We start from the raw sequence: 27,109 nt of genomic DNA on the forward strand, positions 1-27,109 counted from the left end.
AGTTTTCTTAATTTTATTCTTATTTTTATACCTGTTATGTCTTTACTTTTTTAATGTTTGAGATAATATAACTTCATCGAAAGATGTGGACACTGTGACACTCTGCATTGATAGGATATGCCATCATGACACATTCATTAGTTACATAAAAAAGCGTATAAATGAATTTGAATACATGCTTTAATAAATAAAATTAGTAATACTTGACACTTTTTATTAGTCTGTCAACTTTTATTTATAGTATTGGAAAATAATTTTTAGACATTTTAACGTGTGCTGTTACTTAGAAGAGCTGACTCAAAAGTGGTGGAAGGATAAGTAATTTCTAGGTAGAAGGCAGTTCATTCTTTATGTGAGTCTGCCCTCTTGTGTCTGTCGTCGGAAATTTTGATCTTATTTTATGAGGAATGTCATCAAAAACAGCCTACAAAATCAAAACTGCTTATATTAGACTTTATTGTCATATCAATCATGTGTGTATTAAAGAATGATTTCACTGAGTTCAAGAAGATCATTTTAATAAAAGTGATTTGCATTAAACATTGTAAATCAACATATAAAAGGCAACATTAAACATTTAAAAATTCATTGATTTTGACTGTCAATTAAGTTTGGAATTTATTTTACAGTAGAAAGTTTGGAGCATTTGATATTTAAAACTTTTAAAATACATTGTTTTATTATATTTTACTCTTTACACATCACAATAAACAGAATAAATAAGTTACATTTAAACAATGGGTTTTTGTTGCATTATACCTGAGTTACAGTAGTCTGTAATCATCAAGTGTACAAATTTTAATTTCTGTTAAAGGTAGAATGGAAAACAAATTTATTTCTAATATTTTAGGAAAATCCCATATCTGCACAATTTATAGTTTGAAGTTGATGTTGAAATGAACAATTGAAAGGAATAGAACTTGTTATTACAAATTTTCCCCTTATTTTTAAGATTATGCAGCTAATTATAGACCTTGGTTACTTTTTGCATGGGTAATTATTGACACCAGTGAGGTGAATGTATGTCTTCCTGTGTATAAATTTTCTAGTTAATATTAGGGATCTCCATTCCGTAGATAAAGCTTTGCTCAAGAAACCTTTCTGTCAGTATGAGACCCCTTTCCATCTGTTCCTCATATAGCAGTGAACCCCTTCCCATCTTCGGAACCACTCAGGGATTCAGAAAAAAGTTAAAAATAATGTCTCCATCACTATCCTGCTAGCAGCACTTGTGTTAGAAACTAAGGTCAATATTGACTTTCCAAATTCTTTTAGTAACCATAACAAACCATATATTAAATTAAATGTTCTCTGCTCCTTTAATAATTGCTATATTAATAATATGTCTTGAACTGAAGTTAAAATTATTGGATGATAGAGTATTGGAAACCATTTTAGACTTCATTTTCAACTGAGTCAACTTAAATTACCAAATTTTGGTTGAATATATTTTCCATCACCAGTTTTTACTTCAGTTGTTTTATGAGTTGTTGGAAGATATTTTTAAATGACCAGAAGAAAAATTGAAAATTTATTCAGCAGGAAAGTAATTATAGATTAGCTTTATGTAGTGGAGTAGTCTAATTCAGTGTAGTAGAGTGGTCTACCAAATAAGCATTTTACCATCTGGTTGGTAGAGTAAGGAAAGTAGCTGTATCTTGTCATAAACAGTAGTAAGATAAAAATTCATTTCAAAATATAATGAAATAATTAGTTAATTTTGGAGAGAGAATTCAAGATTTTATTTTTAATGCTTGAAATATTAAATTTTCTTTTATTCTTTTGTCTACATTGAGTATGAGGCTAGAGTAGAAGACATCCTATGAAATTTGAAGTCTTAAGATTTCATGATTCCAAAGATATAGTATGGCAAAGTACTCTAGCTCAGCTAGTCAACTACAGTGATATAAATTAAGGTTTGACTCTATTTTATTAGTGTATTTATTAGTCATATTAAATTAGTGTATTTATTATGACTAATTATGACTAATCACACTGCCAGCTGTTAAATGAATGAACATTTCTTCTCTATTAATCATAATATCCTAGAGACAATAGATTGATGATTATCTATGTATACTAGAATTCTGTAATTCTTTGAAAAAAAATTTATGCAGGACTGTGGCATTACTCTTACCTACTTGATTTTCATAATTTCAAAGAATGTTATGGTAAGTGTAGAAAAAGGATGCAATTTCTGTTTTAGAACAGAAGTTAAGATAATTACTACAAAGACATCTGTATAATAATAATAAAGATAATGTGAGGAATTAGTGGGCTATTTCAGATAATGACACTTCATTTGAATGATTATTTTGGTACTTAGTAAAGACCTGAAAAATGTTTAATAAACATCAAAGAGGCTTTACAGTACAATATAAATTATATTTATCCCAAATAGTGAAGCTAATGCTTTATATATGAAGTGAACCTGTTAGCAGTACAGTTTCAAAACTAAACTAGTTCATCATCCTCAGGATAGATTTGGGATTGTAATTTATAAGCTCTGTTGCAGAAATCAACAGTTACATTATGCACACTTATTTTTAGTCATTTTAAAGTTAATTTTGAAAGTAGAACTCTTTTCCTGTTTATGCGATCCGGCTGATCAATACATTTGCTAACAATTTTTTCTGAATCTTGAACTTTTCACGAAGAATTTCTTCTACTTGGGAAGTGTTCTCTTTTCCCCCTTCACGGGACGGCTGATTTTAAGCTGAGGGTGGTAAGTTGCAGCACTGGAGATTGCAGCGGAACTTCAGAGAAGCATCACGATGATGCAGATCAACAGGAGACATATTAAGATGAGACAGAAGTTGATAAATAGGTTCTGGAGATTTTGACGGGCTTGTTGGGGCATTTCAATGGTTGAAGCTCTTCTTATAGCAGAGCGAGTGAGGTATTGGACTTTCTCCATGACTCAGGAAAGCAAAGAAGTCTGAAGCTTTAAAGGATCAAGAGAAAGGTCAAAAGTGGACAGCAAAATTTGATATCACTGTCTTTGAGGTAGCCTGGAATGTAAAGACAGTAAGTAGATTAGGTTCATATATACAACCTAGTTTCTGAACAGGTGAAACACAATTTTGTATTAATTTATCTTCAACATTATTTGTGGCATGTACTATCTTTGTAGTCTGTATATGTGTGTACATACACAGTATTTCCTTGTCCTATCTCTCTGAGTGTCTGGGATTTTTTTGTTGGGGTCACCATGATGTCTTATTTGTCTTGTGTTTGGATTATAGTAACTTTAGTCTTTGCCGCTTCCTCTCAAAGTGACGACAAATAAAGTTTGGTAGATGGTGCACCCTGTTTTGGGCTATTACCTTGGGCAAAAGTTCTTACATATAATTTCATTAAGACTATTTCTGTATGAGCATAATTGTTGTGAACATTAGTGTATTAACAGCTCTAGAGCAAATCTCATAAAAAGAAATGCATGCAATGAATTATATATACTTCGAATGTTGATTTTAGTCCAAAATAAAATAGTTAAATGATAAGTATGATATGTCACCAGTCTATATATTCAAATGTTTGTTGTGCCTTTTTATAATTTTATGACTTTGTAGAAGATGCTATTTTAAGTAACATTTTAACAAGACTTGATATTATGTGCTGAGGACTGTCAGGCTCAGAAGTCATCATAATAAAATCATCATCTCACTGTCTACCACAGACAGTTTTTATTTACCAATGACCTGTATTTATAGCCAGTGGTTTCATATTCTGCCTAATTCATTAATTAGCTGCTGCTTATTTATTTGTGCTAATTGATAAATCTTAAAGCTATACATTATTATTGAAAAATTAGATACAGATTAAAAAATTAACTGTATATTACATATCCAGAGATAATAGCTACTAAGATTTGGCGATTTTTTTATTAATCAGGATACTTCTATGTAAATTCTGCAATAAGAAAAATTTGATATGGAATAAAAAATTAACCATAATTAACTGTATATATATCATGGCTGTTAACATTTGTTGATATACATTGTTAGTCAAGAAATTATTGCCTTAACCCAGCTGCAAGATTTAATTTTCTCCCATCTCTACATCTCATGAAACCCCAATTCAACCTGTCAGCTCTTTTACTGACAGAGACTAGTGATGAGGAGAGCAGAGGGAAGACCTGAAAGAATGGGAGAGGGGAAGAGATAGATCAGGCACGATCAGTGAGAACTTGGCATTTGTTTTTACACGGAAACCCCATGGTATATGGTAGTTAGATCTGTAGATTCAGTACTTCAACTTGGCTGTATTATGATTTGATTTATATATGAGACTGCACTTTCATTTGGCTGGAAACTCTGGCCTCCTTCATAGTGTTGGTCTAGTGAGGAGATCAGAACAGCCAACTTATATCACAAATGTCATTCTCCTAAAGAGTTGGTAACAACCTGTGTTTTTGTAGTGTATATTTTATAGCACAGTGATTTTCAGCCGTTTTAATCACATGGCACACATAAAGTAATTACTAAAATTCTTTGGCATACCAAAAAATATATTTTTTGCCAATCTGACAAAAAATAGGTATAATTTTGATTGTTTCACAGCTGACGGCTATTGTGTTCCTGTTGTTATTTTTTCTTTGACAAGCTAAGACAGCAGTTCTCAACCTGTGGGTCGCGACCCGGGCGGGGGTCGAACGACCAAAACACAGGGGTCGCCTAGGCGCCCGGGTCGCGACCCACAGGTTGAAAACCGCTGATCTAAGAGAAAAGAGTCAGTGCCCCTAACTAAATAGTCAGGTATTGCATGTTTAAAAAATGTTTGCTCCACACCTGTTGTGAATTGCTGCGTGCACGCGTGTGTGTACATGTGTATATATGTCTTAGCATATATTCTTTTCTTTTCTCTTTTTTTTTTTTTTTGTATTTTTCTGAAGCTGGAAACGGGAAGAGACAGTCAGACAGACTTCTGCATGCGCCCGACCGGGATCCACCCGGCACGTCCACCAGGGGCGATGCTCTGCCCATCCTGGGCATCGCTATGTTGCAACCAGAGCCACTCTAGAGCCTGAGGCAGAGGCCACAGAGCCATCCCCAGCGCCCGGGCCATCTTTGCTCCAATGGAGCCTTAGCTGTGGGAGGGGAAGAGAGAGACAGAGAGGAAGGAGAGGGGGAGGGGTGGAGAAGCAGATGGGCGCTTCTCCTGTGTGCCCTGGCCGGGAATCGAACCCGGGACTTCTGCACGCCAGGCCGACGCTATACCACTGAGCCAACCAGCCAGGGCTTAGCATATATTCTTAATTGCTCAATATCAGTGGCTGTCATTTAGTTTATGTATAACACTTCCTACTTAGGTAATGGCAGCTAACTTGGTATATATTTAATTTAATTATTTTTGTTCAGATTCCTCAAATAAAATACTATAAAAATAAATTTTTCTTTATTCTTTAAGAAAATGCATTCTTTAAGTTGTTTCTGCTTATATTTGCTTGTAGTAGATATAGTGAATTTATATTATTGGATAATTGTGAGGAAGATTTCCTTTATATTTGTCTAGTTGCCTTATATAAGGAGAGAGTACAGGTAAGAAAGGAGTGATAATTAGCATTGGCAATTCCTATTTGAACTTATGTTTTTGTGCAATTTTAGGACTTAAATGGTTTAAAAGGTCTGAATTTGAAAATTATTTTGGGACAAAACATGGAAAAGGAGGAAGCTAGCCAGTTGTTCATCAGAAGCATTGTATGTACAAGTCATTCCCTATTCTGACACTGATGAGTGGTGTGTCAGTCACATGAAACGTGTCACCTTTCCATAAATACTTCTTCCCCTTTTATGATTCTGTCTTATGCACATGTTGTTCTGCCTCTGCCTGGAATGTCCCCACCCTCCCCCTTTGATTCTTTGCCAGGCAAAGTTATTATTTCTTAAGTCCCAATTTCAATATGACTTTCTAATAAAGCCTTCCATTATTCTTGAGGTTAGAATTGATGATCGACTCTGCTGGTTTGCAGTAGGGCTCTAGTTTTATCTGTATCAGGATAGTGATCAGGCTGTGTTGTAATTTTGATTTACATGCTTGTATTCCCAAGTAGAATTTTAGTTCAGAGTATAAAAGGAACCACATGTTTATTTTGTATTCTGGTACTTGGTGCATAATTGGTACTATTTGAATAAATCAATGAAGTTGAATAAGAGATTTTATGATTTACTTCACTGTTGTTAGAAAATTGCTTAAGATCAAAGATAGTGTTGTAGTTAACAGACTAACCAGTTAGAGTAACAGAATTTGATAAACACGTAATCTCCAATATTCTTCTCAAGTCTTTTCCTATTACAGCTGAATAAAATGAAGCTTGGAACATTTACATTAGAGGATTACAATATACCGGTAGATAAGTTGTAAACCATTAACAACATTAACCTGAAACTAAGCTTTCAAATGGATATTTGGTGTTTGTGAAGTACAGAGTGGTGCACCCTAAAGAGATGAGCTCTCTCCTGCTGAAAGTATGATGACTATACTTTAGAAACAATCTTAATGTTTCAATAGTCAGATATTGAAAAAGGATAGTTCTCAGAAGCAAATTGAGTATAAAGGAGACAACCAAAGATAATGGCTTGTATTTGATCAAACTTAGAAATGTTATAATTCTGAAGTGATCTATAGTCACTCTATAATCTTATGCTAAAACCAAAATCAGATCTGCTTTACATGCTGAAGTGCTCATTGTGCTCATTCAGCGTATCGGGCCCAGTTTGAAGTAGTACAATCTGAAATGGGTTGATCCCTAATTCTGCTGAACTTCTAAAATCTGTTTGATGATAATAAGCCAAATTTATTCATATAAGATGGGGCTTCCTTTATATGTTGAAATGGAAAAGCTATGCGTGGAAACAGCACAGTCCTGTTTGTGGAGATGTCTGTGATTGTTACTGCATCATAGTGACGTGGCACTCAGGCCTTTATCATTCTTTTCTCCACAGTTTTAACCATTCTGAGATTAGAACTCCTGGTTGGTCTTCCCCATCTTCTTTCTTAGAGCCAACCTATTAATTGAATAATGGTAGAGAATCTAGAAAAATATAGTTTCACTTCATTTTAATTTTACATGATTTTTTTAGAGCATTCTTTTAGGATAGTTAGAAATAGATTATGTAGGGATGTTCTGAATTTGCATCTGGCTTAAACAGACTGAAATTAGTCTCCCCCTTTTACTGGACGACAATATGTATAAATTAAGTGTTTGGGACAAGAAGAGCAAGGTGAGGACATGTAATTCATCATCAAAGCCCTAGAATTAGAATATTGAAAATATGAAAGATACTTTGATAGGTATTTGGTTGTAGAAATGCCAGATTCCTTTCTTTTGAGTTAACATGGAAGAGGCAGAAAAGTGCCCACAGAATATGTCTTTACTATTCTTTGTAGCATTTATAAAGCCTTTGGTGGTTTCCTTTTCCTCTTTTGCTCAAAAAGGTGAACTTGGGAAGTAAATGAAATAAATTAAGATAGTATTCTGTTTTTTTGAAGTGGAAGGAGAGAGACAAACCACACACAGGCAGCTCTGATCCTTCAACAAACGTGTGCCATGTTGGACATTTTGGGTGAAAGGTACTACATCAGCTTCTGCAGGAGTTCTCATTTTGTGGGCAGTGTGTCATTTTCTAACGTAATAGCAGATGCACTCTTGTGCGAGAGTAAGCTCAGTACACTTCTGAAAACTTGTGGTCTGCTTTGATTCTGTAATGATGTCTGTGCTGAGCAGTCATCCCCACATATAATTTGTACTTTCAGTCTTTTCTTTTTTTATTACAGAGACAGAGTAAGAGTCAGAGAGAGGGATAGATAGGGACAGACAGGAATGGAGAGAGATGAGAAGCATCCATCGTTAGTTTTTCATTGCGACACCTTAGTTGTTCATTGATTGTTTTCTCATATGTGCCTTGACCATGGGGCTACAGCAGACCGAGTAACCCCTTGCTCAAGCCAGTGACCTTGGGTCCAAGCTGGTGAGTTTTGCTCAAACCAGATGAGCCCGTGCTCCAGCTGGTGACCTTGGGGTCTTGAACCTGGGTCCTCCGCATCCCAGTCTGACGCTCTATCCACCGTGCCACTGCCTGGTCAGGCTGTACTTTCAGTCTTTTGCAGAACTTCCTGAACTTCAGTTTTTGGGGGCACTCACTCTGCTGAAATTATAAATTCCTGAGGTTTTTAAATCTTTCTATGTGGAATTTAGAATTTTTCTTCCCTTATATTTGCTTATTCTTTTAGTAAATTTAGGCATGTTTTGCTAGTAAATTCAAGTAATAGACGTTCAAGATTACAGTCTGACGTACTTTTTAGATATTTTTTTCCATTTAATTGGTTCACAAGATTAGAATTCTCTATAGATTTTAATTTACAGGACTTGTCTATATTAGGATTATTTTTGGTTTTTTCTTTTTTCTTTTTATTGTCTGTTATTTTTGTGGATAATCCAGAAGTGGTTTTTGTATGAATATTTTTGATTTATTGAATTGAATCAGGATGGTTCATTATTATTTATTATCATTCTGTTAGCATCCAAAAGTTAGTTTGGTGGGATTACTTTTCTTTTGAGATTGCCTAATGCTAAACTAAACACTGACATTCTAATTAGAAGTTATATGTGACAGCAGCATTCCAGAACATTGTTGGTTCACACTGGCTTTTGAAAGAATCTTTAAGCTGCTTCTGCCTGGTTATGCAAAGAACTGTGTAAGCATAAAAACAAATATATTCTCAGCCCTTAAATTAACTCCATAATGAAATGTTTCCATTGCTTTAAAACTGTGCCTTGTGGAAACTTTATTAAACAACAGTGTAGAGATTTCCTCTTTGAGATGAGCACATTGCTGCTGTTGTTTAGTCTATAGGCTTATCTTTTTAAGTTAAAATTTATAATTAAAGAAAATGAATGCCAATTAAATATATCTCCAATAATCTGAGTGAATTGTTTGGTTCTTTTTCTTTCTTTCTTTCTCTGTTTTGTTATTTCTCTCTCTGAAAGATCTGAAGGTGGAATACATTTAAAAAGCACTAGAGGTCCTCAGCTGACTACAAGTACACTGAGGTGAAGATGTACACTCAGATCTCATTTTCATGTGTTTATTTGGTAATAAATGTATCAGAATTATGTAGGGCACGAACGTTGATGTACTATTTCTAGAAATGTACAAGGAGACTATATGTTAATTGATTTCGGTTACTATAATTTAGAAGGATTATTTCCTGGATTTCTAACCTTTAGTTTTAGTCCTTTGCTGGTGTGGTTAGCACTGTGTTAATTCACAATTTAGCTGAAGGTTAGTAATTTTCATGGCATAAAGAACAAAACAAGATTCCTCTGTTCAAGCAACTCCAATATATAGGGTTAACTAAATGGTAGAATGTGAGGAGGTCAGAAATGAAATTGAAGAAAGCTAAATATTTAATAGAGAACTGGAATAAAGTACAAAGGTATGGTTTTGTGAGAAGTTTTGAGAAGTTAACCTGGATCAGGTTATCAAGGCCAGATAGATTAAAGGCATGAATATTTTAGTAATGAAACAAAGAAGAGGAAACTTTTGGTAGGTTATGTTGTTTTTAAAAGTCTGTGTAATTATTTTGAGTTTTGCCTCCCAAGGTGTATTACTTAATAACTAAGGTTATCTATAACTTTCTTACATTCCTGGCTTTGAAAATGATCAGGGTAATATTATATAGACTACTGAGGATATAATGCCATATGCATAAATTAACTTTAAATGAAATGGAGTGGTTTTAAATTAAAATACAAATTTGTATCCTCTAACTTTGCTTTATAGTATACCAATAACAGTGTTCGAGGACTTTTAATTTGTTTTGATTTTCCAATGTCACGTGTTCTTAAGCCATGTTGATCCGTAGATAGGATGTGTATGTGGTTTAGAGTCAAAATCTTGGCTCCTGCCAAGGTTCTACCATTTCCTAACTCTGTGACCTTGAGCAGTTCACCTTCTCACATCTGTTTCCTGAATTGTAAAATAGAGATGCAGAGGATCAAATGAAATATTTATATATACCACTGCTTTCAGAAAATCGTTCAAGAATAAAGAAGGAAGTTTTAATTGAATTGTTTTATTTCTATAATTTTTATTATAGTCTTAGATAATCTTTACATTTAATGTTTACTTAAAATTGTAATATATTACATAACTTAAAATACATTTAATAAATTAAAATTTTAATTCTTTAAACTATTTTATCAATACAACTATTTTATTTCTAATTAATAAGATTAAGAAAGTATGTATAAATATGTAACCAAATGCTGTTTTTTCAGGAATATTTTTTCCTTTATGTTCACTAAAGTATTATTAAGATAATTTTTGAAATTTGAGTTTAGGAAATGATAGTGATGTGATTTCTCTTAATAAAGCAAAGTATTCTAGTTCTAAACATCTTTCACATTTCTTTTTATTCCATCTTTTTTAGCACTTGATTTTAAACTACATAGCCTTATAAACAAAGACAGTACTTAAAGTTTACTTATGATAGAGATGAACTAGTTGAAATGTAAAGTCTGAGACCAGGGCATAATATTTGATATATGAGCAGTCACAGTTAATCTGGACACATTAAACTTTAATATTAGAATTTATGTTCTTCCTAGAACTTGTCAACTTTTTGGAGCAATATATGCTGTGAAGACACTCTGATCCTATAAACACAAACATCTCATTAGAAATATGAGAATGTAATTTGGTGTTTGAGTAAAAATGAATAAATATGCATATGCAGCACCTACACTGAGTGGATTCTGTGTAATATCAAAGGAAAACATTTTATGAATATAAAGACATTCAGAGGCAATTAGGGTGCTTCCTGGTAGACAAGAACTAGAAATGTTTTGCATGTTTTAAGGAATGCTACTTTTGGATATACACAGTTCTTATCTGTATAAAGCAGTAGAGTTAGCATTTGTCATAGAAGCTTAGAATTCTAGAGTTAAATTTTATTTTAACACACATATAGAAATAAAAATAATGAAATAAAATTGATGTTTTATCCTTTATGGGTTTATGCCATGACTGAGATTTGAGAATGAAGGCACATTTCATATATTAACTGAGTATTATAATCTCAAGAGTAGAGTAGAAATCAAGCAGGAGTTATAAAATTTATTGTGGCATATTTATTCCTGAGAATTTCTTTCATTCCTTTTTCCTGTCCTCCCCCCTTTTAAATACAGGATGGGAAACTAAGGAACACTAGGGGGTAATAACTTGATAAAAGTATATTCTTGATAGGCAGAATAAACATTCTATCATATTCATTCAAATGAGCTATTTAGGCATGTTTTGCTGCCAAAATAATGTCTGTTTTTAAAGTGCTGTATAACTACTCTGTAACTTTAGAAAAAATTTTGCATGTATTTTTGACAAGTTGTTAATGTCAAAAATTGTTACTGATGATATAATACTGAATTTAATATAAATAACTGAATTCATTAAAAGCTTGGATTTTTTAGCAGTATTTGTTGATGATTTTATAGAGAGGAAATGTCTTCAAAAACATTTTTAAACAGTTTATATTATATATTTTAAAAACCGCAGTTTGTTAATATACCCTTTAAGGAGTCATCATGATAATATTGAAATAGTCACACCAATAATATATATGTTACATAAAAACACTACTGTTCATAGTAGTCTAGATGTCTAAATAAACAGCCCAGATGTCTAAATAGAAACTTCTGCTTCTCAGCTGAGTAACAAATAACAAAATGAAGCCATTGTCTTTTCATGGAGAAATCAAATAACCACTACCACCAAATATAGTAATGTAATTGAAAGTTATTTTAATTGGCAGAAACTCACTTGAAAAAAAAAAACAAAATAAAAGTTAAATTAAAATGACAAACCAATAACCAGGATCAAAGATGACTGTTATCATTTCAAAGTTAGGTCTTACTCTTCCTGAATGTGTAAGCATTTATTTAGGAATTAAGCTTTTTGTCCTTTCAGATATTTTATTGTCCAACTTTGAACTGCAATTTATAATATATGGCTCTTTTATAAAAGTCCAGCAAGTTTTAATTACAGAAAGTTTTTAAAAAATCAATGAAATCTATTTCTTACCTTGACTGTTGTGATGATCACAATATATAAAGTATTATTGTGAGTAGTATGAAGTCTTACCGGCATTTAGCTAGCAAGTTTTCTCTGTTACCAGATTTATGGGAACAATTAAAGTAGGTGGAGGAGAAAAAGTGTTCTTATGATGTCACACATGACTTCTGAAGTTATGATTGGCTAGCCATAGTCTTATCACAACCAAACTTTTCAGAATGTCATTTATCTTACTTTAGGGATCAAAAGGTCATTAACACTTTGAACCTCATTTTTTGTTTGTAATTTTAAAAAGTATGTGATAGATTTAAAAAAAAGTTTAGAGTGATAGAAAGCTCTTTTTAAAGACTCATGCATCTTTGGATTTAGAAATGATTATATACTGATAGTGATAATATTGAAGAGCTAAAATAGTTATAGGAATTTTAAAAGTGTGAGAATGACAACACTGGCTTAAGCCAAACAACGTTTACTGATTGCTATTGCTGCTGTTTACTTTAATCCTGCAGCTTTACAATGTTAACTTCTAGCAGGATAAGAAAAATTTTCACAGAAACAGATTTTGTACCTTTTTCTGTTTTGTTTTGTTTTCTTTCCTTATACTTGTGTGTGAGAAAGCCTGACTAATAACTGATTTTGATTTTAAAAAATTAACTTTTTCTTATGGTTAAAGTAAGAACGAATAAATGTATATTCTTCAATTAGGGCTTTAGCAATATATTTATAATCAGTAATTCTCATATTTAACTGATACATTTCCCAAGAAAAGTTGTACTGTACAATTTATGTATTTAGTATTTTATAACAGCTACATTAAATTACCATAAAAATGTTACTAAAATTTTAATAAGTTGACACAAAATCAAGAGTAACATTCTAGCAAAAAAGAAATAATCACAAATTCCTAATTGGTGGTATCCTACTTAATCACACTTAATTGACAGTAAGGGTGAATGAGTTGTAAATTTTTGTGTAGTATTTCTGAAAGGAAGTGTCTCGTGGCAGCAATTTTCCTGAAAATTACTGTGCAAATGAAATTTTAGTAAATGGAATGATATTTTGAACTTCCTAGAACAGTTTATCTTAAGGTAGAAGTGAGAAAATAATTTTTTTGAAAAGCCAGGTATCATTCCTGTTTCATTCTAATTTTTGTTTATCTATTAGGTTTACTTAAATCACCATACCTGCAGTCTAATTTTTAAATTTCTTCTGTAATTCTGGGAGAGCTATTTGTTAGGATTTAATTTTTTATGCTTGTAGCGGAGCAAACACAGACTGCTTTCTGCGGATAACTGAAATGTGTTGCAGCAGCTGCTCTGTGTCCTTAAATGGAAATGGTTTTGGCGTCTTCCAAAGACAGATAAAACTCAATAGAGCAAGTCTCTCATTATTTAAAGAATCAACTAGAACTAATAGAAAAATATTTCCATAAAAATTTTCTGTGAATATTGCTAAGGGAAAATGTACAACCTAAAATAAAACCCAGTATTAAAAATATTGCGTGAGTAATGTTTAACATTTGCTCAGTGCTCTACAAACATTTTTTTCTTTCAATCCTTTCATAAGAATCTCTTATTATCATCAATTGCCAGTGATGACTGAAATAGAAAACCTAGGCTTGAAATCTAAGCATAAGGTGGTTTATTTGTCTATTATTGTCATGATGATACCTCTGCTGAGAGACTGAGGATTCAAGTTGGATGTTTAGTTACAGTGCACTGACAGATTGGCATGTTTGGGAGAAAATCTTAATGTGAATATGGATTTCATAGAGTAGCATGCATCAACTAAGAAACTTCAATGGTGATAGATAAATTATTGACAACTTTTATTTTAGAAAGTCAGTTTTAAGTTTGCCTGCCGGATACACATGCATTTGAAAATGAAGCGTAGGGGAGAGATCGCTGTAGTGAGAAAGAGAATTAGTAATACCAGTAATACTTAGTTGGGTAAACTAAGAAGCTGCCACAGACTGAATAAAAGAATGTTCTAGATAGCTCACATGTTCCTGTATTTTAAAGCATGCACAGATGTATACACACATGCACACACATGCACCTTAGAAGGATGGTAATGAATTGTGTGTTCCAGAGTTAGTAAATGGAGACAAAAATTTATAGATGTGTACAAGGGTGGGAAGCTTTTATATTTACTCTTCCCTTTTGGCTGGCTGTTGCTACTTATTATATTAGCCCAGAGCGCAAGGAAGTGTTAAGTTTTAGTTTTAGCATAATTCAGCCTAAATAGAAAGTTGTGTAATAAATAGGAGCATTGGTGAGCAACAATGTAATCAGTAGAGTATTCCTCAAAAATTCCACAACCAGGGACTAGAAATTGTTTTTAAAGGTGGTTTGTCAGAATGTTTCCTTTGGAGTCAGACTACATAATGAGTCCATTTTTGGTCAGGTAACCAGATCCAACTTCTGTAAGCTGCTTTGTTCATGGAATGGGTTTATTGTTAGGGTTTAATGAGCTGAGGTGTGTGTAGTGAGTATTAGAGATTCTGCAACAGTCTCCGTTTAGTGTTAGTACTTTTCTTTAGATGCTTCTTTAAGAAAAAAAATTTTCCCATTGACTTGAGAGAGAGGAAGGGAAAGAGAGAGAGGAAGGGAGAGAGAAAAGTATCAACTTATTCCACTTAGTGGTTCCATTTAGTTGTATACTCGTTGATTGCTTCTTGTATGTGTCCTGACTGGGATTGCTTCTTGTATGTGTCCTGACCATGGATGGATTCCCCAACCTTGGTGCACTGGGATGGTGCTTTATCTACTGAGCCACCCAGCAAGGGCCAGAGATGATTCTTTACCTGCAGTTCACGGTCTCTGTACTCGGATAGGAAAGATTACATCTTTATTTTTACTAAGCTTTAAATGAGGTTTAGCACTTCTTCAGTTTTGACTGTAGACTACAATCTGCAGAGTGCGGTACACAGATGATGTTACAGAATTGTGCACTTGAAACTTGTATGATTTTATTAACCAATGTCACCCCAATAATTTCTTTTTCTTTTCCAGGTTATTTTGCCATTTAATTAGGTTGCATACCCATCACCCAAAGTCAAATTGTCTTCCATCACCTTCTATCTAGTTTTCTTTATGCTCCCCCCCCCCCCCGCAACCACCACACTCTTGTCCATGTCTCTTAGTCTCGTTTTTATGTCCCACCTATGTATAGAATCATGCCATTCTTAGTTTTTTCTGATTTACTTATTTCACTCCGTAAAATTTTATCAAGATCCATCCATGTTGTTGTAAATGATCCGATGTCATCAATTCTTATGGCTGAGTAGTATTCCATAGTATATATGTACCACATCTTTATTATTCAGTCATCTATTGAAGGGCTTTTTGGTTGTTTCCATGTCTTGGCCACTGTGAATAATTTCAATAAAATTTTTTTAAAAGCCTGGAGAAGTGTTAACAGTACATTTGACATCACTATAGCAATTTCAGTTAATTTCATATAGTTGTTTCATATAGGTTGAAATACTGTTTATCTTCATCACTACTTTGAAATTACTGTAATGAGACCTGCCTATAAATATTTTAATTTAATGTAGTAAAGAAGTACAAGTATTACGTCAAAAATTTCTTTTTTGAAAATAATTATTTCAGTGTAATTTCTTTCTTTCTAGTACACATCTTTTTTTAGTACGGTTCTAAATTAACAAAATGATTGTAAATATAGTCTGGAGGGTTTTTATATACCCCCACACAGTTTCCTCTATTGGTAACATCTTACATCAGTATGGTATATTTGTCTCAAGAGTTACACCAAAATAGATCATTATAACAGATACCTAGACTTGATTCAGATTTCCTCAGTTTTCTGTTGTGTCCTTTTTCTTTTCCAGGACCCTATCTAGGATACCAGGTTACATTTAGTAGTCATGTCTCCTTTGGTCCCACTGGTTGTGACAATTTCTCAGACTTTACTTTTTTTGATGACCCCAACGATTTTGAAGAGTGCAGGTCAGATATCTTATAGAATGTTCTTCAGTTAGGATTAGACTGATGTTTTACTCATGTTTAGAATGGTTAATATGCTTTTGAGAGGAAGGCCAGAGAGATCAAGTGCCATTTTTATCACACAGCAGGTGTACATGGTATCAGCACGACGTCGCTTTTAGTTAACCTTGATTGCCGGGCTGAAGTGTGATGTTTGTCAGGATTCACCTTTGTTTTTCTGGGTTTTTTTACTTCCTGATTTCTTCTTTTGTAAATATATATATATTTACATTTTATTTAGAAAATTAAATTTAATGAGATGACATTGATCCATAAGAGTACATAGGTTTCAGGTAAACATCTCTATAATATTTCTGTTGATTGTGTTGTGTGCCCCTCACCCAAAGTCAAACCATCCTCCCTCACCGTATGTCTGTCCTTCTTTGTTCCTCTATCTTACATCCCCCTGCTAGATACACCTCCCTTTTTCTCCTTTGTAAAGTTACTCCCCCCTTCCTTATTGTACTCTTCAGAAGAAAGGCATCATACACAGCCCACATTTACACTTCACTACCTTTAGAGTGGAATGTCAATAAAAATTATTTGCAATCCTCTGTATTTTATGTATATAAAAGTATCCTGAGAACAGATCAGTAGGCTTTAGCAGTCTGCCAGAACAGCCCACAGAAGGTTAAGAATTCCTGGGTTAGAGGAGTTTGTGTGGTTGTCTAGGCCGCCCTTTACGGATAGGGGAGGCTGAGTTCTCTGCGGGCTAACATCTGCACCTCTTAGTTTGCTTTTTTAGGCCCTGTCTTTCTAGCTTCATCTCTTATCACATTCCTTTGTATTCTGTGCTCTGGCCCTGTAGCTGCCAGTGCCTCTCTGAGCAGCTATTGTTCTATTTTAAGCTTCCCTACTTGGATGTACATCTGACCAAACTTTCTGCCCATCTAAGTGATGTTTTAGCTTATATCTGCTGTGCAGCCTTCTTTGTGGTGGTGTCACACAATTTTGCATATACCTCTATTATAATGTCTCTTTTTATTGAATTTATAGGTATATATGCCTAAACTAGACTGCAGGTTCCTTGAGGGCTGATCCAATAATTCATATTTATACCAATATTTATTCTTTATTGTGTACTATTACCTAGTAGAGAACCTGGCTCACAGTGGTAGTTCTTAAACACTGATTTAATGATTGCATCCGTGAATAAAGTGGTAACCAGGAGAGATTGCAAGGTTGGTAGTGAATGAGTGATCCTGTAGAAGTTGATGTTAGGGATAATTATAAAATCCTTCTTATTTTTAATCTTGTTGTGGTGAAGGAGGAGAATGAGGATGGGAGATTAGAGGTAAGAGTAGAATACAGAATAACTATTTTCCTTGTCATTTAAAAATGTTTCAGTATATTTGGAGGATAAGAGTAGAGTGAAGGAAGGCTGTTCCTCCCTCCCCCTCAAAGAAAGAGAGTGAGGGAACACCAAACCATAAGCCCACATTCCCTACACTTATTAATATTTTTGGCATTTTGATATGATTATATTAAAATATATATTATATAATGAGTTTGATGTTTTTAGCCTATAATGGATCATTATTTATCAAATTAGTCTCTTACTGGATATTAGGTGATTTATCACTTTTGCCATTATAAAACCATATAAAATAACCCTGTAATGAACATCTGTGTAAATAAATTTGATTATTTCCCTTTGTCCTTTTAATCTGTTGGCTCTATAAACTTGTTATAACTAAATGTTAGTTTATTCAAGGATGATCAAGCTCCTACATGAATTTTATTTGTTTTTAATTATGATTGCCTCTCACTTAGATTCAAATATTTTCTTTCTTAATATTCTTGATGAAATGACTCAAATTAATTGAAAAGGTAATATTTTCTGATTAATTAGTAATTTTTATTTCATGTTTGCTTGAATAGTAGTTTGTCAAAAATATGAGAATATAAACTTTGTTATTTTTAGCTTCAAAGTTTTAGCTAACAAATTTAAAGTTTTCATTTCTTGCTGAATCTCTAGAGTTAGATGGAAAAATAAATCCTCTTTTGATATTTTGGAAAAAATAACTCGGAAAAAATTTCTAGAAATTCAATATGTAAACAATTATGAATCTGTGTAATGAGTGTTAGGGAAACAAAAATTGCTGATGACATCACATCTCCAAAATAGAACCCAGTATAGTCACCAATTTATCTCTAAAATGCAAGCGAAAATTCAGTTAACTATATAGATTAGTCTGAGACTTGCTTGGTCTGAAAGAAATGAAGCTAAACCTTAAAGTCTGGGATACATAATTTTTATTTAGGGGCAAGTTAGCAGATTTTTCTTTGAACTATAATCTTTAAAGTGTATATATTTCTATTACATATGTCATTGCTCTGAAAATGATAATAGAGGTTTTAAGTAATGAGAATCTAGAACTGGGCAGCCTTCTATAGATAGTTAATTTTTAGATTGTTCTACTGAATTTTTAGATTGTTCTACTGAATTTTTAGATTGTTCTCAAAGATTGTCATGTTCTGTGCTGAGTACTGGTGGTTACCATGATGCAGACGAAACTGGAAGAGGAACCACTGTCCTGATTACTATCACAGTATTCTAATTACGGTATCTGCCTCTGCTGTTGGAAATATTTTTGGATTTTTTTGAAGACTGAGACATATACTTGAGGGATTGTAGTTCATTGTCTTCATTTTGTTAATTGTGTACTGTGGGCCAGGGAATAACCTGGGCTCCAGGCATCTTAAAAAATCTCTTAATATTTCTGGTTTTTAAACATTAATAAAAATTTTTGTGAAGGGATGTTTAATTGACCAACAATCAACTACCTCCTATTTTATGTTCTAATATTACAGCCTATCTACAAAAGGCTGCATGTTCTGAATATTCATTACTTAACACCTCTATTATCATTTTCTGAGCTATGATATAGGGATAGTCAACCTTTTTATACCTACCGCCCACTTTTGTTTCTCTGTTAGTAGTAAAATTTTCTAACCGCCCACCGGTTCCACAGTAATGGTGATTTATAAAGTAGGGAAGTAACTTTACTTTATAAAATTTATAAAGCAGAGTTACAGCAAGATAAAACAAATAATAATTATTTACCAAGTACTTTATGTCGGATTTTCGCTAAGTTTGGCAGAATAAATCTTTATAAAACAACATACTATAGTTAAATCTATCTTTTTATTTATACTTTGGTTGCTCCACTACCGCCCACCATGAAAGCTGGAACGCCCAGGTTGACTACCACTGATCTAGGCTATCTAAATTCTTCTCAGCAATTTTTACCCTGAGAAGATCTCTCATTATTGACTTTTGAAACATTTTTTTAAAAACTATTTTTAACATGTAGAAAACAAAAACATTTAATGGCTCATAACTAATTGTCAGAAGAGAAAAGAAAAGTTGTATACTTTTTTTTGGTAAGCAAAGTCAAGTAATCCCAACTGATGGAAGGTACTGTAAAAGCCTACTCCCTCTCTCGACACAAGGTACAATAATGAATAGTTTCTTTTGTATCCTTTTAGAAAATTTCTTTCATACATTTTAAAATAATGTAGACAGTTGTTTGTATTTTTCTTGTATTGCTTAATTGTAAAAAAAAAAAATTATTTTTTTTTATTAAGTGAGAGGTAGGGAGGCAGAGACAGACTCCTGCATGTGCCCTGACTGGAATCCAACTGGCAAGTCCCAGGCAGGCGATGCTCTGCCCATTTGGGGCTGCTGTTCGTTGTTCGGCAGCCTAACTATTTTAGTGCCTGAGACGAGGCCATGGAACCATCTTCAGCGCCGGGGGACAGCTTTGCTGGAACTATTCAAGCCCTGGCTGCCTGAGGAGAAGGAGGGGGGAGGCAGAGGGATGGAGAAGCAGATGGTTGCTTCTCCTGTGTGCCCTGACAGGGAATCAGGGAATTGAACTCGGGACTTCCACATGCCAGGCCGATTTTTCTACTACTGAGCCAACTGGCCAGGACTTGATTGTAAAATTTGATAAAAGACTTGATAAAACATTTTTGGCAATCTGCTTTTAAAAATAAATGAATATATTAGCATTTATACTACAGTAGTAAAATCTGGTTCTATATTCTGTTATATTTGTAATTCATAACCATGAACAGAATCCCAAATAGACCCACATTATATATATTTTATTTTTATAAACTTCTCATTTTCATTTAATACAATATTTCTTTCATGAATTGTCAATTATATACTTAATTTTTCCAGTTTATTTGCAAATAGAAGCCATTGGGTTTATTAATTAAAATTAACATTAAATTTATTAAATCCTACAGTTAATATATTTCATCTTAAGCTTAAAAAAGATAAATCATAACCACAAAGGGTTTGAAAAGTTTACAATCTGTTTTATAAGTAAAATTGATGATTAACTTTAAATTTGAAGACTTAAGCTATTTATTTTCCTAATTGTCTAATTGATTTGCTCCTCAATCTTGAATGTACCATTTTTCCTCTTCACTTTTGCAGTGTGACTATGATAAGATCCTGTTTTATTTGTGGATCAACCTTTTGTTGTCATTAAACAAATAACAAACAAAAACTGTGGTAATGTTAACACAGCTTAAACATAAACCAAATTGATTTTTAAGACAAAAATGTTTTTTCCTCTTAAAAAAAAGTTAAAAGTTAATAGTAATTAGTTGTTTAACATAGTGGAAATCAGTACACCTTTACAGTTTTCTTTATTTTTATGCACATATATTTTTCAGACATAAGAAGTAGGTATAAGCCTGACCTGTGGTGGCACAGTGGATAAAGCGTCGACCTGGAAATGCTGAGGTCGCCGGTTCGAAACCCTGGGCTTGCCTGGTCAAGGCACATATGGGAGTTGATGCTTCCAGCTCCTCCCCCCTGTCTCTCTCTCTCTCTCCCTCTCTCTCTCCTCTCTAAAATGAATAAATAAAATAAAAATTAAAAAAAAAAAAAAAAAAAAAAAAGTGCTGAGAAGTAGGTATAAAGCCCTAGCCGGTAGAGCATCAGTCTGGTATGTGGAAGTCCCAGCTTTGATTCCCCACCAGGGCAAACAGGAGAAGCGCCCATCTGCTTCTCCAGCCTTCTCCCTCTTCTCTCTCTCTCTGTCTTCCCCTCCTGCAGCCAAGTCTCCATTAGAGCATAGTTGGCCTGGGTGCTGAGGATGGCTCCATGGCCTCCGCCTCAGGCACTGAAATGGCTCCAGTTGCAATGGAGCAACATCCCAGATGAACCGAGCATCGCCCCCTGGTGGACATGCCGGATGGATCCCGGTCGGGCACATGTGGGAGTCTGTCTCTCTGCCTCCCCACTTCTCACTTCAGAAAAATACCAAAAAAAAAAAAAAAAAAAAAAAAAAAAGTATATATATATTCCTCTCATTAGTTTCTTTTTATCATTTGTTTCTATGGTCTTTTTCCTTTGAAGTAACATGATGTATTTGCATTGTTATTTCAGTAAACCAACTTACAATGGCAAGGATAGCATTATCAAGTTAGTAATCGAGAAAATGAAGAAATAATGATACCATTAAAAACCCAGTTTCTTCTATAATTTAGATTTCGAGAATCAAGATATAGACTTGCGTTTTAAATAAGTCACTGAGGACGAGGTTATAGATCGATTATTTTTTGATATGGTTATTTTGTTTTTTATTTTAGAGAAAATATGTAGTAATATACTTTATAAATAATTACTAGAATTTAGTTATATAGGTTTTAAGCTAAATGGACTGTTCTTTTAGTATTAATACAGTATGTAAAATATAAATTTTAATGTTCAGTTTGTTTAGTAATCATATAATCCAACTTTTCCCTTCTCTTGGTGAATAAAAGCTCTTTAAATTCTATGTAATTTGTAGTTTATTTTTATCTTCATTATTAAGCTTTATGAATTTGTTTTTGGGTGAAGCATTAGGATTCTTTGACCAACAAGCTCTTATAGACTATCTCTTCGAATAGACTATTCCAGGAAACAGGAAGATTGCTGTGTTATTTGACATGCTGTGAGTGATGACTGAGCTAAAGAACAAAGGCAAATGAAGGAGAGATAACAAACTTGAAGAATTGCAGAGGCTGTATTCCAGTTAAGTGTGGTAGCACTAGACTATCTAAATTTAACAGTATGTCCAGGAGGAGGCCAAGGGATTTTGAGCTATTTTCAGCTGCAAATGGTAAGCTTATTTTAGAAGCATGTTTGACCATTAAGTGACATTTTCTGGCAACTTTTCATATCATCTGGGTCTCATCTAAGTAGCATGTGTTTGGGGCTGTTGTAGATGCCCACTATCCCTATTCAGTTGTGAAGGTGGAAATTGCTATTTGCAATAAGAGGTGATTGCGTATATGTTACGGGTTTATTAATCTGGATGGTTCCAGTCTAGATACAGATAGTTATGATTCTTTTTCAGCTGCTAAACCACTGTTTTCTTCTCTAAACCACCATTGCTACAATGTATTTTATGCATTTTTAGACAAACAGCTAAATAGGAATTTTCTTCTGTCCCTGAGTTTGGTAACTACCATATATGTATAAAAAATGTTTACTTGTAAAAAGTACCCTAGTTCCACCTGTACAGATTTTGAAGTATTTGTTACTTTGATGACATCCTTTCTATTCCATACTTTAAATTAGCCTGCACAGTTACATACCTTTGTAATTACTTTTTAGTTTCATGTTCATGGCAGTTGAAGCTATGTTATTATTCAAAAGCTATAATTGTATATTAATATGTTTAAGCTATTATGTTCTCCTTGATTACTTAATATTGGTTACAGTTAAGTAGAAACATGAATGACTACTTGAAATTCTAAGAATAGCATAACAGTAATGTATTATATTGATATATGAATTTTGAAACATGTTTTTCTAGAAATATTCAAATATCACTTCAATGTCTTATTCAGCTTCTATCAAAATGATACCTGTGTTTTCTGAAATATTGTAAGAAGCATATTTTACTACCAATATACAACTGCCATAAATGGTATGCCTTTCCTGACCAGTTATGATTTTATTGAGTAGATGAAAATGTGTTTGTTACTAATAGTTCGTAGAGAAGAGGGTATTTTCATATAAACCACTGTTCTCTTTTTTATATTGTGAAGCAAGTCTTAAAAACCAGCTGTAGGTTGTGTAGGGGAGAAAAAAAATTATCTCTATCCTTCTGAGTTCTGAGCTGAGACCCATGTAATAAAGGACAGTTAACAGGAGAAAAAACACATGTTTGTTAACATGTATATCTCATGTACACATGGGAGGTTCCTAGGGAAAGAGGCGGGACTCAGAGACATGGCTTTAGAATTCAGGGTTGAAGACCATTTTAATGGGGAAAGCAGAAGGAATATGTAGGCCTCTGAGAGGAGTCAGTGATTTTTAGGGAACATGAATGGGCCCTTAGAAGGGAGATATGATAGCCTGTGAGAAGGTTTTACTGAGTGTGGTGTCTGCTTCTTGTGTCCTCTCCTGTGGTAAGAATCAACCCTCCCTGTTCATTGAAATACCAAGGGAGGACATTTATAACAGTTTAGTTCTTTTTGAAGGATCTTTAGGCAAATGAGTGGACTTCAGAAAAGTCTATCCCTGCATTTGCTGGTCCCCCCCCTTTTCTTCCCAGTGCATATCTCTTAAAATAGTATGTCAAAGCATCATATTTTGGAGCAGCATGTCCTGAACTCCCAGTTGTTCTGATATGCCATATTCCGCTACTTTTCATTACCAACTCTGTTGTAGCATTCTTGGTGTACAGTATTTGCTTTATCTGTTTTTCTTATCTCAATTATTTGCAGATGTAGGAAAGCACCAAAGTGATGAAGAGATATGAAATTATAGCCAGGATAGTGCATTGTATCATCTGCAGTGTGCCTTTGAGTACTTACGTATTCTTTCCTAGTGGACAAATTCTTTATTTCCCCTTATTCCTTCTTCAACATAGGAAAATAAAGTGTACGTGTTCGCTGTGGTTATTATATATTTTATTTTTGTTGAGGTTTAATGTATGCACAGTAAAGTGCCTAACTACATTAGTCTTAAGTGTAATAATAGCTCCATTCTATTTAGTGATGTATATATCCTTATAACCAAGACTCAGGTCAAGATATGAAAACTTTCCATTGCACAAGAAAGGTAACTTGTGGCTTTTCTCTTTCTTTATAGCAACACCGCACACCCCACCCATTTCCACTATCTGACTTTTAATCATCATTGACTATGTATGGTTCTGTGTCTGAATTCTTTTTGCTTAATATAATGTCTGTAGATCTCACTCATGTTGTTGAGTATAATAGCTCTAATTTATTGCTGTATGGTATTCTGTTTTATATATCATATATACCACAATTAATTACCCATTTCTTTGTTGAAACATATATGGGTTATTTCAAATTTATTATGACAAGTTCTTTTTGCTTCTAGTGTTGTTAAAAGGCATATATGTGAATATTAATCTGTAATTACTTTTAGAAATGTTTATTTTGTTGGAATATTTACAAGCAATATATACCTATCTTTTTTTAAATAGTCAGGATTATTAAGGTATAACTTGCATACAATAAAATTCAACCGTCAAAAATGTCTAGTTATGTCTGACCAGTGGTGGCACAGTGGACAGAGCATTGACCTGGAACACTGAGGTTCCAGGTTCAAAACCCTGAAGTTGCCAGCATGGGTGCAGGCTCACCAGCTTGTGCAAGGCGTTGCCAGCTTGAGTGTGGGATTATTGATATGATCCCAAAGCTGCTGGTTTGACCCCAAAGGTCACTGGCTTGAAGCTCAGTCTCTGGTTTGAACCCAGAGTCACTGGCTTGAGCAAAACGTTACTGGCTCAGCTGAAGCCCCTGGTCAAGGCATGAATGAGAAGCAGTGAACAACTGAAGCACAACTACAAGTTGATGCTTCTCATCTCTCTCCCTCTCTTTCTAAACATGTGCACATGAAACTACATGATTGTGATAAGGATTTTTAGATCTTTTTTCGTGTTGGGTGATGGTCTGTAGTTTTCTACATTTGGGCATTGTTTTGTCTGGTTTTGGTATTAGAGTAATGCTGATTTCAGATAATGATTAAAAAATGTTCCCTTTTCTGAGTTTGTGGAAGATTTGGTATTCTTTAAACATTTGGTAGAATTCTACAGTGAAACTATTTGGGCCTGAAGATTTCTTTTTCAGGAGTTTTTTTTTTAACCACAAATTAAATTATTCTGATATTTATAGAGCTATTAAAATGACTTGCTCCATATTGGATAAATTTTGCTAATTTGTACTTTTTGAGAAGTTGGTCCAGTTTCTCTAAGTTGGTGCATTTCTCTAAGTTTGTGTAGAGTTGTCCCTAATAACTCTCTTTTTGTTCTTTTAACATCTAGAAGGTCTATCACAGGGGTCAGGAACCTATGGCTCGCGAGCCAGATGTGGCTCTTTTGATGGCTGCATTTGGCTCGCAGACAAATTTTTAACAAAAAAAATAATTTTAAAAATATAAAACATTCTCATGTATTACAATACATTCATTTCCTACCACTCATGTTTATGGTTATGGGTGGCTGGAGCCAATCACAGCTGTCCTCTGGGACAACACCAAATTTTTATTGGATAATACGTAATATAAACGGGTCGTTGTATGGCTCTCATGGAATTACATTTTAAAATATGTGGCGTTCATGGCTCTCTCAGGCAAAAAAGTTCCCAACCTGTGGTCTATAGTGATCTTCTCTGTTTGATTCCTGATAGTAGTGAATTGCATATTTTTTATTCTTAGTCTAGCTAGAGGTTTATCAATTTTATTGATTTTCTCAAAGAACTAACTTTTTTTACTCCTCCATTGATTTTTCTGTTTTAAACTTAGCTTATTTGTGTTCTAAGCCTTATTTTGTTCCATCTGCTTGCTTTGGGGTATATTTTCTAGTTTCTAAATATGAGTGTAGATTATTGATTTGAGACCATTTTTCTAATGTAACTGTTTAGTGCTATTAATGTAAATTTCCCTCTTAGTCGTGCTTTAGCTGCATCTCACAAATTTTGATATGCTTTATTTCATTTTGCCAACATATGTTATTTAGAAGTGTGGTATTTAAGTTTAGTAATATCAAAAATGGTGGTATTGTTTTAATTTGAATCTACACCTGCTCCAAAATGTATATATTACAGTTTTAAATACTGTTGCTTTATAACATGCTTTATTATTATTCAAGCTCTGTCTTATTAGTTTTTTCATAATTTTTCTTTTTTCACTGTTTTATCTTCTGTTTAAATTTAAAGTCAGTATCTCAGTTAAGGAATAGAGTCATTTTTAAGTCTCTCCTGTGAGTACTGAGATATTCTGTCTCCAGAGTTATTATTGGTAATTGATATTTTCTCATAAAGTTCTTCATTTTATCTAAAATTTTAGGTTTGTAGATATACTGTATATCACAATACAATTTTAAGTCTTCTGTACATAACTAGTTTTATGTAATCTGATATATACACACATATACCTACATATATATGTATATATTAAAATACATAGAATTATATTAAGTGAATATAAATGTATCATATCATATATGAGAGAGAGAGAGAGAGAAGAGAAAGAGTGAAAGAGAGTCTCTCGTGCAACTGCTCAACTTTAATGTTGGGAAAGTAGCCATATACAATATGTAAAAGAATGAACATGGCTATATTGCAATAAAACTTATTTCTGGACCCTGATTTTTATTTTCTACTTTAGAATGACATTCAAGTTTTCACTATGGCTCTGGCAGGATAGCTCAATTGGTTAGATCGTTGTCCCAAAGTACAGAGGTTGCCGGTTCGACCCCCCCTCCCCCCGATCATGGCACATACAGGAAATCAAATTTAAAAAGTTTTCACTGTGATTGTAGAGTCATTTATTTTTAATAGTTTTTTATATGAGTTATATTATTAAATGTATAAGCTTTTGTGATTATCTTCTTGGCAAATTTTACCTTTTACCAATATAAAACTTTCTTATTTTCATTTAATGCTTTTTTGGCAGGATAGGGCTGAATTTTATGATTTCCAAGAATGATATTGCTATTCCTGCTTCTATTTTGTTCATGTTATACAGTGTTGTGTAAGAGC

The 27,109-nt window shown here is 33.5% G+C and overlaps 2 protein-coding genes across 2 annotated transcripts in view; one reads left to right on the plus strand and one right to left on the minus strand.

Annotated features, from left to right (window-relative positions):
* CEP85L (centrosomal protein 85 like) overlaps positions 1–27,109 on the plus strand; it is a 140,197-nt gene that overhangs the window by 56,020 nt on the left and 57,068 nt on the right. The gene's annotated exons all lie outside the window — the stretch shown is intronic.
* On the minus strand, positions 436–12,182 carry PLN (phospholamban). Its single transcript, XM_066373379.1, has 2 exons — positions 12,081–12,182; positions 436–3,011 (listed from the first exon to the last, which is right to left on the minus strand). Exon 2 carries the CDS (start codon positions 2,915–2,917, stop codon positions 2,759–2,761), a length of 159 nt encoding a protein of 52 aa, XP_066229476.1. The 5' UTR covers positions 2,918–3,011; positions 12,081–12,182; the 3' UTR covers positions 436–2,758.

This window comes from Saccopteryx leptura, chromosome 3 (assembly GCF_036850995.1).
Source record: "Saccopteryx leptura isolate mSacLep1 chromosome 3, mSacLep1_pri_phased_curated, whole genome shotgun sequence".
NCBI classification, from domain to species: Eukaryota; Metazoa; Chordata; class Mammalia; order Chiroptera; family Emballonuridae; genus Saccopteryx; species Saccopteryx leptura.

What these genes read in the sequence shown, in the direction of transcription:
- PLN (XM_066373379.1), bottom strand. Translation starts at nt 2,917, where the DNA reads ATGGAGAAAGTCCAATACCTCACTCGCTCTGCTATAAGAAGAGCTTCA.